The sequence below is a fragment of the Ursus arctos genome, unplaced genomic scaffold, assembly GCF_023065955.2.
Source record: "Ursus arctos isolate Adak ecotype North America unplaced genomic scaffold, UrsArc2.0 scaffold_26, whole genome shotgun sequence".
Classification (NCBI taxonomy): Eukaryota; Metazoa; Chordata; class Mammalia; order Carnivora; family Ursidae; genus Ursus; species Ursus arctos.
Genome location: NW_026622941.1, coordinates 687,866 through 700,147, shown reverse-complemented (window position 1 = coordinate 700,147; position 12,282 = coordinate 687,866). Strand labels below are relative to the sequence as shown.

Below are 12,282 nucleotides of genomic sequence, written 5' to 3'. Positions count from 1 at the left end.
CACTATGACATTTTGAGAACTTCTTAAACCTAGAAGATAGAATCTCACCTTCGCATCTATTTCCTCTGCTTTCTCATTGGCTTCTTGTTCAATAAAAGCCATCATATGCTTAATCTAAAGGAAGAAGAAAAGGTTATTTTATTTTTGACTATAACAAAAAATATATACACCTACCTTTTCTGATTCATTCAACAATCACTTATTGAAGGCATATTATGTGCCAGGCATTGTATACAAGGATAAATGAGATAATTTCTGGTTTCAGGTACCTTACAATCTGGAATTTGCTCTAGCGAATGGACCAGACACAATATTCAGTATCACAGGACATTATCCTACTCTCAAGGAATGTGGAGTTTATGGGGGAGGGAGGACTGAATATATATCCTCCTCTATACCCCTTTTAGCCAGCATCCTCTTTTTCTCTTCTCCATCTACAATTAAACAGATCTATATTTACCTTTTCAACTTTTTAAGATTTATTTTTAAGTGATCTCTACACACAACATAGAGCTCAAACTCACAACCCCAAGATCAAGAATCGCATGTTCTACTGACTGAGCCAGCCAGGTGCTCCATACTTTTTCAACTTTCTTACCTCCTACTCTCGACATACTTCAATCTGATTTTTACCCCCTCCACTTCACTGAAATTACTCTCATAAAATGACAATAATCTCCTACCCCTTAAATCTTGGCTTTAATCCGTCTTTCAGCACCTCTTGATATGCTGGTCAACCCTCCTTTTTTTTTTTTTTTTTTAAGATTTTATTTATTTATTGACAGAGACAGCCAGCGAGAGAGGGAACACAGCAGGAAGAGTGGGAGAGGAAGAAGCAGGCTCCCAGCGGAGGAGCCTGATGTGGGGCTCGATCCCAGAACGCTGGGATCACGCCCTGAGCCGAAGGCAGACGCTTAAGGACTGCGACACCCAGGCACCCCCAACCCTCCCTTTTTGAACAAGAACAATCTCTTCCCTTTGCTTTCATGACTTCCTTGTTCTTCTTTGGGGCCACCCTCTTCTCCTTCTGCCTCCTAGACTGCTCTTTTTTAGAGAGCCTACTCACAGCAGCCTAAATCCAACACACTCAATAATGAACTGCTAATCACTCTCTTCTCCTCTGCTCGCTTTGAGCTCTATCTTGAGGATTAGCACCAACATCTGACTTTGACTCTTCCTTGTACCTCAGTCCTCACATCCAATGAGCCAGCAAGTGCTATCAATTCTCTCTCTAATAGCTCTTTAATTTGTCCACATTTCTCCTAGTCTTTGCTACCACCCTCTCAGCTGAATTACTACAACAGCTTCCAAATTTGTTTTCCTGCCCTCAGCCTTGTTTCCTCTCTAATCAACTTAACACTGCAACCAGAAAGATCCTTTAAAAAGGCTTGTTTCATCATGTATCACACTTTCCCCCCCAACTCCCCGCTTTATGATAAAGTGCAAAGATTTTAGAAGGTACATGATCTGGTCAATGCTTACCTTGCCAGCATCATATGACACATAACCTTCACCACTTGTCACCCTTCAGACTCTTGGCTCCTGTCCTACTAAACTTATTTCATTTTTTCTGTTCCTTGATTTCACCACTCTTTTCCTCTTTTCCAAGACTTCAAATATGCTGTTCCTTCCACTTGGAATCTCTCCTCCCTCCTTCACCTGGCTAACTTCTCAGGATTCAGCTTGCTTAACTGTCACCTCCTTTGGAAAATCTTTTCTGAACTTCTCACCAATGTGCACCTAGGGCACTCTGCACTTCCTCTACCTAAACACATATTCGTAATTCCTTGCTTACTTGTCCCCATCCACAGCTAAACTATAAGGCAAGGTACTTGTTAAAAGGCTTTGGATCTCTGGCTACAATCAGAGAATAAAATCCACTGAAGTCTTCTGAATGGGGCTTGGGGTCATTGATCCCATTTAGACTCATAAATGAAGTTTTGTTTTTTTAGACTCATAAATGAAGTACTATCTCTAGTGGAAGATGTAAAACACACCCAAGTGAATATACAGGTACTACAGCTAATCAAACTCACTGGTAGTTTCATTTCACAGGGGCTCGATCTGAAAGAAATGATGAGTAAAAAAAAGATGATTTTAAAAATACCAATAATCTCTAGGTTACTAATCATTGTGTTTATTTTTTAAAAAGACTTTAATTATTTGAGAGAGAGAAAGAGCACGCATGCGGGGTTAGGGGCAGAGGGAGAGACGGAATCTCAAGCAGACTCTGAGCTGAGCTCCAAGCCCGAAGCAGGGCTCTATCTCACCACCCTGAGATGACCTGAGCCAAAATCAAGAGTCAGATGTTTAACTGACTGAACCATCCAGGATCCCCTAATTCACCATATTTATTAATTCTCCCACTTAGGGTAAGCTCCACGAATATTGAGATCTTACTTTTTATATCACCATAACACCAGAACATGGAATGACTGCCCCTACAGTGGGTGCTCAATAAACGTTTGTGAATGAATGAGAACCTGTTGGTATTTTAAGCCTCCTGAGATATCCCAAGTACTTTTTAGAGTTTAACAATCTAGTAACAATTCCCAGCTTCTCCATGTACCACAAAGATATCATAAATCTAATGTACACACAGGTGTACAAAAGTGAGTTAGGATTTGTTTTACAACAATGTGAATATACTTAACACTACTAAACTATACAGCTAAAAATGGTTAAGATGAGTAAGTTTCATTATGTATTTTATACATCTTTTACAAAGGGCATTGATGGGGCACTTGGGTGGCTCAGTTGGTTAAATGCCTGCCTCTGACTCAGGTTGTGATCCCAGGGTCCTGGGATCAACCCCGCATCAGGCTCCCTGCTCAGCGGGGAGTCTGCTTCTGCTTCTCCCCCTCCCCACTCCCTTGCTTGCACTCTCTGTCAAATGAATAAATAAAATCTTAAAAAATAAATAAAATAAAAAGGACATTATTAGGGGTGCCTGGGTGGCTCAGTTGGTTTAGCGTCTGCCTTTGGCTCAGGTCATAATCCCAGGGTCTTGGGATGGAGCCCTGCGTCCGCTCAGCAGGGAGCCTGCTTCTCCCTATCGTGCACACTCTGTCTAATAAGTATTTTTAAAAAATAAAAAAATAAAAACCGCATTAATGATACAACCTCATGGCATCAAAGTCTTAAAGAAAAAACAGTATGGTTTGAAAGGGAAGATTTCTTTTTCGTCAAAATTCTTAGCAGTTACCCTATGCATGAGGAACCAAAATAATTATGATAATCAAAGCCTATTTCATAGGTAATACAAATTTATAAAATCTCAGGCCTTGAAATATTTGGGGTACCGAATCCAGAGGTACCTAGTATAGAAAATCACTGTGACCTTGCTAAAAGGATTAGTCCCCCCAGATTTGTGTGTTCATGGTAAGGAATGCTATCTCCACAAGTTCTGTCTGAAGCCTTACTGAACTCAGTTTGGAATTTTAAAAGTAATTTAAATACAGTAATCAAAACAGGTATTTATAAATGCTACAAGGCACGGTGGGTCTGTAGAGGTGAACTCTGATTCAAACCTGCATTAACCTGCATTATCTGCCTTTATCACTCATGCTGGACCTTCTACTACCAGATTTGACTAGATCAGCACAGCCTAGAGCAAAACACGTTCATTTTAACCCGGGTCAGAGAAGCCTATTTACAGCCAACATGATCACGTTCTGTCTTCAAGAGTTCCAACAAGAAAAATAGTCAAGCCCTTCAGGACATTTAACTCCACCCCTAAGGCAGAAAAATCTGGCCTTTAAAAGATACTTTTCATCTTCCTGCTAACCCTACTGGGTTTTAAGTTTTTTGAAGTCAGATGCCTTCAAAATTTGGATGAAGTAAATAACAATACTCCCAGAAAAAAAGCAAATATACATAAATATTTTAATACAATGGGGAAGAAGTCAGAGAATCCACAATTTATAAGCCCTTATTATGTGCTTGGTGCCTGGTCTATTCACTGTTGAGAATATGGGAAACAAAACACACTGCCCTTATGGAGCTTACATGTAGAGAGGAGGGGTAGAGACCATAGATTTCTTCATCTTTCAATTTTATAGAAAGAAAAAATGGTTTTGGTCTAGATTCCAAGGAAATACACCACTTTATATTTTTTCTGGGGAAGACTTATTCTTCAATGTATTATAACAAAGGGGTGGGCAGGATGATGAAGGAACACGTGGAAAAAGAGAATCAGCACTGTAACTGTGACTACCAGAAGATGTGAAGGACACTGTACTTTTCCACTGCACCAAGTTTTTCCTATAGTAAAAATCAGAAGAAGCAGTAATAAATATAAAAACCCCATTGTTTTGTAAGAATATTGTAAGATTTCTTAATCTTCTCCATAGATGCTATTTTTGTTACACGATTTCCCCTTTGTGATGATTAGCACAAAATGTGAATGAAGAAACGCTCCACTTTTCTCAGTGCACATTAGACTAATAATAAAATGCAAAGTCATTTTCTAGGAAATGGAAATATCCAAGAAAAACACATTTTATTGCTCATTTAAGAAGATTCATAAGCCAGTGAGTGAGCTTTAGTCAGAGAATTTTCCTAGTACTTCAAAAAGAAATAGACTTAGTTCTCTAAACTATGTAAAGATTAAATTGCAGGCATAAGCTTCCTTCTCTGAAAAATCTATTGGCAATATGAGTGCTAAATTCAAGAACCCTGGTTTCAGAGTATCTCTGGCAGGGCAAACGGAAACCACTTTTTCCCATGTTTGTTACAGGCCTATAAATGCCAATATATTATCCTGGGAGTCTTTCGAAGTGTAACTTTCTTAATGCCTAGAACCTGAAGTTATGGCACATAAAAAAAAAAAATTAAGTTTCCCAGCACTGATACACTTGCAAAAATGATGTAGGTTCACGACTTCCATAATTCTTTCCATTAACCTTGACTGACTGACTTTGTGCCAAACACTGGCGCTGGGGTTCATAAATGTAAGGGAGGAATTATGCATTATTATTAATAAACATTAACGTACACACTAGTGAGAGACCAACCATTATAATTCATTATGATAGAGGAGGTTCTTCCAAAATGAAGATTAACAGTTCAATGAATGACCTCGAAACAACATTGGAAGCAACTCCCGTCAGCACTCTTTATCGTACTGTGAACCCTTCCCTCAGGGTTAAAAATCAAGTGAAAAGTAGGTTTTCAATCCTTGCATTCAATTTGCATTTCAACCCTTACTTTCAATTTTCTGCTCTAACAACCACAGCCAAGTACCCTGGGAAAGTAGGGAACACCGAGGTGGGAGCCAAAAAGCCAGCATATTCAGGGAGGCGGCGCACAAAACCCCAGCTGAAGACACAGGAGCTGTGTGTGGACCAAACCCCCCTCCAGCAAACAGACTACTCAGCCCCGGAGACTTGGGGTAAGGGACCCTCCTCCCGCATCTGGGCTGCCCGAGGCCCGCGTCCTCCCTGAGCCGGGTTCCAGGCCGCCACCCCCGGACCCCCGCTGCGACTCGCCAGACCCTACCGCAGGTCCTCACCTGCTTTTGCACGTCAGCATCGCTGAGGGCCATGGCGAAAGCTGTGCTAAGCAGGACGCCCACTGCCTCTAGCTTAGGTTGAAACGGGGCGATGGAAGGAAGAAGAAAAGAAAATCCAGCGGAGGTTTCCGCTTGCTTCGCTTTATAACTCCGGCTTCCGGTTCCTGCCAGGTGACCGCGCAGCCCAGCCCTCTGAGCTTTCTCAGCCAGTGGAAGAGAGCGGGTCCGGGGAAGTCCCGCCCTGGCCCCGCCCCCTGGCTGGACGCCTGCGCAGGCGGCCTCTTCTCCGCCTCGTCCCAGTCCCTTTTACAGCTGGCTGGTGACTTCGGAGCTGTTTTCCTCAAGAGCGTATTCCCCAGTAGTAGATAGTTGAGGACTTCAGGCGTCTGAAATTAGCCGAATTCTGTGTATTTTTATAGTCTTTAAAGCTGTTGCATGTTTTTTTAAAAGTTTAATTATGTATTCTCAAATCAGAAATTATTATTTTGCTTTCCTGGCCTTAATGAAAACAAATAACACCAATATTTTATTTATTAATAGTTTTTATTTTTAGAAGTTTTAGATTTACAGAAAAATTAAGCGGATTGAGTTTTCATGTATTTTTCTCCCTCGCACATACAGATTCCCATATTAATATATTAGTATGACACATTTGTTACGATTAATTAAACAATGTTGATGTATTGACTCAAGTCCGTAATCATTCAGATTTCCTTAGTTTTAACCTAATGCTCATTTTCTGTTCCAGGATCCCATCCAGGATACTGGGCTTTATTTAACTGTCATGTCCCCTAAATTTCTTGGGTGTGACAGTTACTCAACCTTCCCTTTTTTTATTAATTAACTTATTTAGTTGTCAGAGCACACAAGCAGGGGGAGTGGCAGGCTGACCAGGCAGCACGCAAAGGGAGAAGCAGGCTCTCCGCTGAGCAAGGACCCTGGGATCAGGACCTGAGCCAAAGACAGACACTTAACCTACTGAACCACCCAGGGGTCAGGGTACATGTATTTTTACCACCAACCTTTTATTTTGAAGAAATTTCAAATATAATAAATTGTAAGAACAGTGCAATAAACTCTATTTTCCTAGATTCACCAATTGTTAACATCTTGCTATTCGGCTTTATCACTTTTCATAAATCAAATTCAGGAAATTTAACAAGTCCATAATCAGATTTTGCCATATGTCCTACTAATATCTTTTGTAGGAATGTTTTTTCTCATGCTGAATCCAGTCCAAGATTACCTATTGTAACAATTGTCATGTCTTTTTTAGTCTCCTTTTTTTTTTTTTTAAGATTTTATTTATTTATTTGACAGAGAGAGAGACAGTCAGCGAGAGAGGGAACACAAGCAGGGGGAGTGGGAGAGGAAGAAGCAGGCTCATAGCAGAGGAGCCTGATGTGGGACTCGATCCCATAACGCCAGGATCATGCCCTGAGCCGAAGGCAGACGCTTAACCACTGTGCCACCCAGGCGCCCCTCCTTTTTTTTTTTTTTAAAGATTTTATTTATTTGACAGAGTTAGAGACAGCCAGCGAGAGAGGGAACACAAGCAGGGGGAGTGGGAGAGGAAGAAGCAGGCTCCTAGCGGAGGAGCCTGATGTGAGGCTCGACCCCAGGACTCTGGGACCACGCCCTGAGCCAAAGGCAGACTCTTAACCACTGTGCCACCCAGGCGCCCCTCCTTTTTTTTTTTTTTTTTTTAAGATTTATTTATTTGAGAGAGAGTGAGAGAGCATGAGCAGCGGGGAGGAGCAAAAAGAGAGAGAGAGTCTTTTTTTTTTTTAAGATTTTATTTATGTATTTGACCGAGAGAGAGAGACAGCCAGCAAGAGAGGGAACACAAACGGGGAGTGGGAGAGGAAGAAGCAGGTTCCCAGCAGAGCAGGGAGCCCGATGTGGGGCTTGATCCCAGGACGCTGGGATCGTGGCCTGAGCCAACGGCAGACACTTAACGACTGAGCCACCCAGGCGCCCCAGGGAGAGAGAGTCGTAAACAGACTCTTCACTGAGTGCTGAGCTCAGGTGCTCAATTCCACAACGCTGAGATCAGGACCTGAGCCAAAACCAAAAGTCTGATGCTTAACCGACTACACCATCCAGGCGCCCCCTTTTAGTCTCCTTTAATATGGGATGGTTCCTCAGACTTTGTCTTTCCTGATAGTGACATTTTTGAAGAGTTCCACACATTCGAAGAGGCCAGTTGTAGAAAGTCCATCAGTTTGGTTTTGTCAGATAGTTTTCTCATAATTAGATTATGGTTATGCATTTTGGAAAGAGTACTACATCCGTGATAGTGTATCCTCAGTGCATATCAGAAAAGTACATTTGTCCTTTAATGAGAATGGTACACACATTTTTTTAAAAAAGATTTTATTTATTTATTTGACAGAGAGAGAGGCCTAGAGAGAGGGAACACAAGCAGGGGGAGTGGGAGAGGGAGAAGCTGGCTTCCCGCTGAGCAGGGAGCCCGATGCCGATGCCGGGCTGGATCCCGGAACGCTGGGATCATGACCTGAGCCAAAGGCAGACGCCTAACGACTGAGCCACCCAGGTGCCCTGGTACACACATTTTTAAGGCTCTTAATACACATGCCAAATTGTTTCCCAGCTGTACTAGTGTACAGTAGTCTTCGTATTGTGTGACAGATTGGTGCACATATTTGAGAAAACTGTCACAGGACAGTAAAACTAACAGAGCAACAGAAATCCATGCAGTTGACCTTAACTTGATTAGTAACTTTTTTAAGATTTTATTTATTCATTTGAGAGAGAGAGCACGCGTGCACAAGCAGAGAGAGGAGCAGAGAGAGAGGGAGAAGCAGGTTCTCTGAGCAGGGACCCTGATGCAGGGCTCGATCTCAGGGCCCTGGGATCATGACAGAGCCAAAGGAAGGTGCCCGACTGAGCCACCAACACACCCCTTCGTCAGTATTCTTATCAACTGAGCTAAACCAGTCGATAGGCTTATTTTTCTCATCTTGTTAGTTTCTGCATTAATAACTTCATTCTTTGCCATCCCAGAAGACAGATTTCCATGATGCCTCCTTCTAGTATCCCTAGGTCACTGATTTCAATTATAATCCCTCCTCCCATTTATTTTTACTGTGTTCTGCAAATAACCGGGGAGTGGGAGCAGCAATCTAAAGCGACATGCCTGATCATTGTGAAATTAATGTCTGGAACAGATATAGCACTGTCCGGATCAGTGTGCTTTTGGTTTATGGAAAACAGTGTGCTGATTTTTATGATTTATTTATTATTAATTTGAGACAATAAAAAGTAAAGTACAAAGAATAATTTAAATATTCATGTAGCATGTACCACCACCCAGAATCAACAATTAACATTTGTCACATTTGCTTTAAGACTTCATTTCTAAAGTAAAATAAATAGTTTTACAGATATAATTAACATTCCCTTTTGTGCAGCTTTCTCCTCCCTATGTTAATGCTCTTTACACTGCAGTATTTTGCTGATTCACCAAGGAATGGGCCAGGTCCTGTCTGATAAGAATATGGTAAGCTTCATAGAGACAGTCTCTGGAGTGAAAAAGTTATTATAAGTACAGTAAAAGATTAACTAGTTAGTAGTTTTCCAAATACAATTTCCTCCTATATTATTTTAGATCACTTTTCAGATAAATTCCAAAAATCCCACTCCTAGATAAGCCTATTTACTTATGGCTTCACAAAATCACTGTCCTAGATTCCTGTCAGGTTAGTCACAAAGAGATGGTTTCTGGGCTCATTGCCTCACCTGTTCCCAAGCAGACACTTCAGTCTGTGGCTTCAGAAATTAAACCATCAGAATAAACTAACACTTGAACTTCTTTGCGGGGGGTGAGGGGGAGTGGGTTGAAGTTGGGGTTGGGGGTGGTGCCTGGGTGGCTCAGTCGATTAAACAATCTCAGGGTAGGTGGTTCAAGGCCTTTGGGCTTTATTTGGCTTTATTTTACTAAAAATAAATTTTTAAAAATGTAAATCATCTCTGTCTTTGAATGTTGAAGAATTAGGTGGGTTTGGTTTTTTTTTAAGATTTTATTTTTAAGTAATTTCTACACTAAATGTGGGGCTCGAACTCCCAACCCGGAGACCAAGAGTCGCGTGCTCTACTGACTGAGCCAACCAAGTGCCCCTTGAACAATTAATCTTAAAAAGAAAAAACAAATGATACCAGAAAATAGTGAAATTCTAACTTAGGTGCCTGCACTTCCTACCATTTCCACCCGATTTTCCACACAACAGAGTGGTTTAAAACCCAGCTGGCATTTAGCCACTTCCCAATTTATATCCTCTAGTGGGTTCCATCTGCTTGTGAGTACTTTGCACTTCACACGGTCTGTGTGAGCGCGGCGCGGTCTGGCCCTGCTTACTTGTCTGACCTCATTGCTCTTCTTCCCTTTGCTCACCACCTTGTAGTTTTACTTTTCAGTTCCTGGAAAACACCAAGCTTTTTGCCTGAATTCTTTTTGTTCACTTATCACTTAGCTTTTCATTCTTTAAGGTCTCAACTTAAATTATCACCTCCTTAGAGCTTTTCATAAACTCTTTCACCTTCCTTTCTCTCCCAGTCCCTTGTTCACTTCAGGACATGTCACAGTTTTAAATTATTTTGGGTTTTTTTCCTCTTTCTTTTTAGGTTTTTGTCCGGTTCACCAATGAAAATGTCAGTTTCACAACAAAGACCATGTCTGATCTATTTATCACTGTTTTTGCCAGCATCCAGCACACTGCCTGGTACATAGTAGGGGTTCAATAACTAACTGATGAATGAGAATGAATAAAATGACTAGAATCTAGAGTTTAGATTTTATTTACTATTTTTTTAGACTTTAGATTTTATAATCACATCAGACTGCAGGCTAAGATTCTGTATAATTTAGAAGATCTGTCCAAAAAATAAAAAAGTCACAAAACCCATAAACTGCTGTGATTAAAGTAAAATAATTTCTGTAAAAGGACTATATTATTTTATACCATTTGCTGAATAGACTGTCACTTTCCCCATTGAATTGTCTTGACACTTCTGTCAAAAATCAATTGCCCATTCTGGACTTTGTATTCTGTTGCATTGGCCTATGTTCTATCCTTACACTGTGCATTCAAAAAATAAAATACTAAAGGAAACATTAAAACTGAAAGCAATCTGAAAGAAATTAACCGAACCACATATCAAATTGGTAACATAACCACAGAGGAGCATTTGTCATGTGACTTTTTAAAAAAATTTACGTATGGGACACATGGGTGTCTCAGTTAAGCGTCTGCCTTCGGCTCAGATCCTGGGATCCTGGGATCCAGTTGCACATGGGGCTCATTGCTCAGTGGGGAGCCTGCTTCTCCCTCTGCCTGCTGCCTGCTCTGCCCGCACCGCTCCCCTGCTTGTGCGTGTACGCTCTCTCTCTCTGACAAATAAATAAATAAAATCTTTAAGTAAAAAAGTTAAAGAAGATTAAAAAATTACAGACAATAAACTGCATAGACTGGGATGCCTGGGTGGCTTGGTCTGTTGGGCAACTGCCTTCAGCTCAGGTCATGATCCTGGGGTCCTGGGATTGAGCCCCATGTGAGGCTTCCTCCTCAGCAGGGAGCCTGCTTCTGCTTCTCCCTCTCCCTCTCCCCTTCCCCCCACCCCTGCTTGTGCTTACTTGCGTCCCTCTCTCAAATAAATAAATAACATCTTTTAAAAAATAAACTGCATAGACCTAACAAAGTACAATTAGATGATTTCTTTTTTTTTTTAATGTTTTTTTTATTATATTATGTTAGTCACCATACAGTACATCCCCGGTTTCCGATGTAAGGCTCGATGATTCATTAGTTGTGTTAGATGATTTCTGATACATGTGTGATCACCACCCCAATCAAGATAAAAACTATTTCTATTACCCTAGAGAGTTCCTTTCTAGTCAATGCCACACTTTCTGCCTCTAGGCAACAGTGTGCTGATTTCTATAACCATTGACTGATTTTGCCTATCCCTGAAATTCATATAAATGGAAACACGATTTGTTCATTTTTGTGTCTGGCTTCTTTCAGTTAACACAATATTTTTGAGGTTAATCCATATTGTCATGTGTGATGTTAACCTTAAGAATAAAACTGACAGGGTTTTTTTTGCCAGCAAAGATAGGTTTATTCAGAATAGCAGAGAATTGCAATTCAGGACATTTAAGCTCTGGCAAATCCAGAGAACAAAGGAGAGGACTGCTCTCTATTATAGAGGAATGGGATGTTATAAACAAAAAATCCATTGAGTAAACTGTGAGTTCTAAGTATAGTGGCTTTTCATTAGCTAAGTTGTGATAATTTTTCATTGGCTGGTTTTTTGCTGGGGGAAAAGAAAAATATATCCTCCTTCTACTGGCATAGTAAGGTAGTATGGACTTGCAAGGTACCCCCTCTTCCTTTTTAAAAATTTTATTTTGTATTTTTTAAAACATTTATTTATTTTGAGAGAGAGTGCACATGTGAGCATGGGGTGGGAGGGGCAGAGAGAGAGAGGAAGAGAATCTCAGGCAGAGTCTTCAGTGAGCATGGAGACAGCCTGGGGCTCAGTGCCATGACCCCGAGATCACGACCCCAAACGAAACCAAGAGTCAGATGCTTTAACCAACTATGCCATGTAGGTGCCCCTTTATTCATTTATTTATTATCATTATTTTTTAAGATTTTATTTCTTTGAAATAGAGCGCATGAGCAGGCAGAAGGGCAGAGAGAGAGGGGGAATTGGGCTCCTTGGGAGCCCGACAAGGGGCTTGATCC

At 41.0% G+C, this 12,282-nt stretch overlaps 1 protein-coding gene across 1 annotated transcript in view; it reads right to left on the bottom strand.

Annotated features, from left to right (window-relative positions):
• The window catches only part of ATP6V1E1 (ATPase H+ transporting V1 subunit E1), a 34,568-nt gene extending 28,888 nt beyond the window's left edge, over positions 1-5,680 (bottom strand). Inside the window, exons 1-2 of the mRNA XM_026502773.4 lie at positions 5,513-5,680; positions 49-114 (exon numbers count right to left, since the gene is read on the bottom strand). Of these exons, the coding sequence (XP_026358558.1) occupies positions 49-114; positions 5,513-5,545 (99 nt within the window). The 5' untranslated portion in view covers positions 5,546-5,680. The remainder of the gene's footprint in view (positions 1-48; positions 115-5,512) is intronic.
• Positions 5,681-12,282: the final 6,602 nt, after the last annotated feature.